The sequence below is a fragment of the Fistularia commersonii genome, chromosome 19 (assembly GCF_037954325.1).
Source record: "Fistularia commersonii isolate RoL2024-O1a breed Wild chromosome 19, RoL_Fcom_v1.0, whole genome shotgun sequence".
Lineage (NCBI taxonomy): Eukaryota > Metazoa > Chordata > Actinopteri > Syngnathiformes > Fistulariidae > Fistularia > Fistularia commersonii.
The window spans coordinates 13,784,836-13,789,026 of NC_141302.1; the positions used below are offsets into that span (position 1 = coordinate 13,784,836).

Consider the following 4,191-nt stretch of genomic DNA (forward strand, 5'->3'; position numbering starts at 1 on the left):
AAGAACACCACAAGGTGAGGTGACAGTGTCACATGAAATATAAGAAACACATACATACAACACTTTAAATCTAATGAATAAGGAAGATGAAAGCGAGTGGAGGGAAGAAATGGAAGAAGGGGTGGACCACGAAGTGGCAGAGATTGGTAAAGGTGAATTGTGGAGGACACTGAAGAGGATGAATCCTGAAGAGGCATTTGGTCATAATGATATATCTGTGGAGGTATGGAAGTGTCAAGCGGAGGCAGCAATAGATTTGTTTTTGATTATTCAACGGGATTTTTAATTTCTTAGCATCAGATGCCGAAGAAATGTAGACCTGTGAAGGGAGCTCTGGTGAAGTTTAGTTGGTGATGGAGGAATGTGGTACGTGGCCCTGATGGTGAAGCATAGTCGTCTTATTTCCACGGCCCAGAGGTCCCTCCAGACGATCTTATCTACTCTTGGTGAATTTTTTTTTTGCTGAGTCTGTAAATATGCTGTTTTCTTTTAAAGCCATGACCATTTCTTGATATATCAGGCATACAGCATTTGATGAGTTTTCGGTGAAAAAAAAAAAAAATCATGGAGATATTGTTACTGCTATGGAGATGAGACCACACTGAGATGGTTTGGACACGCATAGATAGGGATAGTGAATATATTGGTAGAGGGATGCTGTGGTTGGAACTGTCAGGCAGGAGGTCTAGAGGAAGACCAAGGAGGAGATTTATGATAGTAGCGACCGCAGACATGAAGTTAGTAGGTGTGTGAAAGAAGAGGGTACAGAGTTAGATGGAGTACGTTGATTCGTTGTGGTGTCGTCTGAAGGGGTAGCGGAAAATAAAAAAGTTGTATTTTTTCCATTTGTAAATATATATTCACATACTGATGCTGCTCACTTTCTTATGTGATTCAAGCTACCCGGTAGCAACCTCGTGTGAATGTACTTGATGTGCTATCAATTTTTTTCAGTTTTGAATTTTTTTCTGAATTCGAACCGGAAATTGTGATTAAACTATGGTGTCTGTACCGATTGATCAATGAAAGGTAAGTTGTTCAGGATGTTGATAGTTAGTTGTGAAGTCAGGTGACCAAAAACCATCTTTTTCTACCAGCTCGAATGTAAAAGGTCTTGTTTTTCATTTGTAGATTAAAATGCTGCAATGACGACTTGCACAATCCATTCCTGAAATCACTTGTCAAAAAACAAAATTGCATGTTGTTGTTTATTTGCACACAAATCATGTTATATTGCTGAAAGTACAAAGCAATGTTTCACACGTTGAGTCTGATCTACTGCCTCAGACTGTGGTACACACATTCACTCCAGGTGTCATCCTTCTTGGAATCCCTTTGAGAAGCTTGGAGGTTCCCTGACTCTTGGTGACCCTGATGAAAACACATGAAACGTAGGAATTAAATCCAGTATCTTTGTATATTTTGCAGTTGGCTTTGACCAGCACTCCCACGAACACTGGAGTGTGATTCAATTTTAAACTCTTCTCTTGAAACCCTGTCATTTCCTGAAACCCCAGCCTTTTCACAACAACGTGTAATATATTCTTGACATCCTGTGTTGTGCCTCCATTTTTTCATTAATTATGGAAATCATATCCTACCTCTGCATTTGGTCCCCAGGCAGCCGTTAGACGTAGTTTCAGAGTTTTGCCAGGACGTGAAAACAGAGAAAAAGGAGAAATGTTGGCAAAGATGGTGGCAAACTTTTCTTCCACTCTGTCTGAATGCTACCAACCAGTTCTCCTGATATACAGTATTTATTGGGAAAAACACGCAAAACAGCAGGACAAAGTAAAGATTCAGCAGGATTTTCTTTGAAAAGGAACAATGAATATTGGTCTTCACTGGTTGAAAGGTCCATCAAATTTGGAGTTGATAGATCTTGAATATGTTATGATCACTTCAATACTGATGATCTGAGACACATCAACATTATCAGTCCTCATTGGTGTTTCATTCGTAAACATGAAATATCTTATATTTTGCTTGATGTGCACTCAATTCGAACTCAGCTGATCCTCACATAGATCTAAACGTAGTGTGAAATTCTAAAGAGTCAAAATGGGGACATCTAATGTCGACTCTGTCATTGAGAATATTCACAGCAACCAACGTGCAGATTTTGGTTTTTGAGTTGAGCTGTTACACCAACCGAAAACCCACATCTTCACAACATACATATAACATGAAAGTATCCAATCAATGGACATTGATTATGTTGGATTTTATTTGAAAGAATTGAAAAGTCCATATTTTGAGTAGGTTTTGATGAAATTCCATCCCATCATCTTCTAATCTACAGAATTAAAATTGAGACAAAAAGTAACATCTTCTCCTACCTTTGCACCAGGAGCTGCTCATCTTGGACATAATAAAGTCAGTGGAATTTAGGACAATAACCAGGATGGTGATGAGTGTCAAAGCTCCTCTCAATACAGAATCCCAGAATGTAAAGTTATTGCCCTCTGCTGATTTGAACAGAGATATCAAGAGATTTCAGTTTTATTTTCTTTATCGGACTAGAAGATTCACTGCTCACTAGTAATAAATATCCATTTATCAGTCATTTTCGTCTGCTTACCTTCTAAGTCCAGAGTTCTCTGCTTCCCAAACAGTATCTGTCCACATGATGCAACAGCACAACGATAAGTTCCAGTGTGAGATGCTGTCAAATTCTCTTTCGACAAGTGGTAGAAACAGGTTCGTGTTTGGGTCCCAGGTTTGCTCTCACACTGATCCTCCCCGACTTCATGAGTGGAAATCATTCCAGTTTCAGACTCCTCTGAGCCTTCAAACCAGTAAACACTGTGTCCTGTACCACAAGTCCCAGTTTTGACGGAACATTTCTGATTCACAGAGTCTCCTGGCTGGAGGGTCTCAGGTGGCAGTTTAAGACGGGAATCCCTCACAATGACCATGGTGCCATTCAAAAATTCAAGGGCATTTACAAAGCTAGCCATGCAGAAGTAAGTAGCTGAGTCGGAAATTTGTGCATTTGAGATATTCAAATTATATTTGTCAGGAGAATGATTAATTCCAAAGCGTTTATTCATTTCAAATTCATTATAAAAAAATGCCAATTGGGTCTGTTGATAGAATACTGCTATAGGACTTGATTTCTGTCCAATAGTTTGTTTATACCAGTAAAACCTTGATGGAAATTCAGCCCCTTTATAGAAACACTCCAACACAAAGTCTTCACCCACATTTACAGATAATTGTTGTAAAGACGATGATGAAGCTGAGATGTGTGCTGAGGAGGAAAGAGAGATTAAGAGGAAACGGAAAGTTAAACGTACGCATATAATAAACTCGCCCAAAAAAGGCATCTTGATACTTGAAGGAAAAACAAGATAAAATGAAGACAAAATATAAAGTCAATTCCCACCTGTTCTCACCAGCAGCAAACTGCCCACATGGAAAACAACAGATACAAGGGTCATGTTGGTTGGATCCTTCGCCTTGAACAAAAAGAATCAACTTCTCATCTGTAGATTTATAAAGCAAGACAGATGTTGATCGTCCAATCAGATGAGAGTCTTTGAAAGCATCATCGATCACGTGTTCACTGCTCCTAAAATAGTCTTTGTGTGGTACATGTCTGAAACAGATGCTGTAAAATGTTCCTTAGACATCCTCTCACTCTATAAGATTCTGTGGAATAATTAAACCAGACACTCTTCTGCCACCTCTCCTAGAGACCTAGACACATTCGAAAGGACATTGTTTTGTCTTCTGTCAAACTTTGTACAAAGCTCTGGGACTGATCCCGAAAAGTCTTCAATGGCAAAATAACATTTTCTGTAAATGAATTAAAAAAAAAAACAAGACTAGATTGAAGAGTGTATATTGGGAATTTTTAATGCAGACATTCAGAGCAAGTTTGTAACACTGAAAGGGAATCTTTTTGTGGGGACTGCAAAAGCAAAGGCATTATTTATCAACCTCATATTTTTACTTGCATTAATCAATGACTAGTACCTTGTAAATGACAATGCAGTAACAGTGTCTTCAAACTAGTGTTTGTCTTTTGCCAATCAAATGTCCTGATAAACGCAGAGTTTTGTCAGGAAGGGCTTGCATTGTTTAAAAATGCCAAACGAATAAGCAAATCAAGTCTATGACTTACAAAAAGACTCAGTCGTGATCCACAACTGCTATTGGTGCCAATAACCGACAGGCAACCCGTGG

The 4,191-nt window shown here is 38.8% G+C and overlaps 1 protein-coding gene across 1 annotated transcript; it reads right to left on the reverse strand.

The window, feature by feature from the left end:
• Nucleotides 1-1,315: 1,315 nt before the first annotated feature.
• On the reverse strand, nucleotides 1,316-3,059 carry LOC147223848 (uncharacterized; the record flags this gene model as incomplete). The annotated part of the gene is made up of 3 exons (XM_086166220.1): nucleotides 1,316-1,371; nucleotides 2,340-2,468; nucleotides 2,582-3,059. Coding segments are annotated over 3 exons (663 nt in total), but the record flags the coding sequence as incomplete, so codon positions are not given.
• Between the last annotated feature and the right edge of the window lie 1,132 nt (nucleotides 3,060-4,191).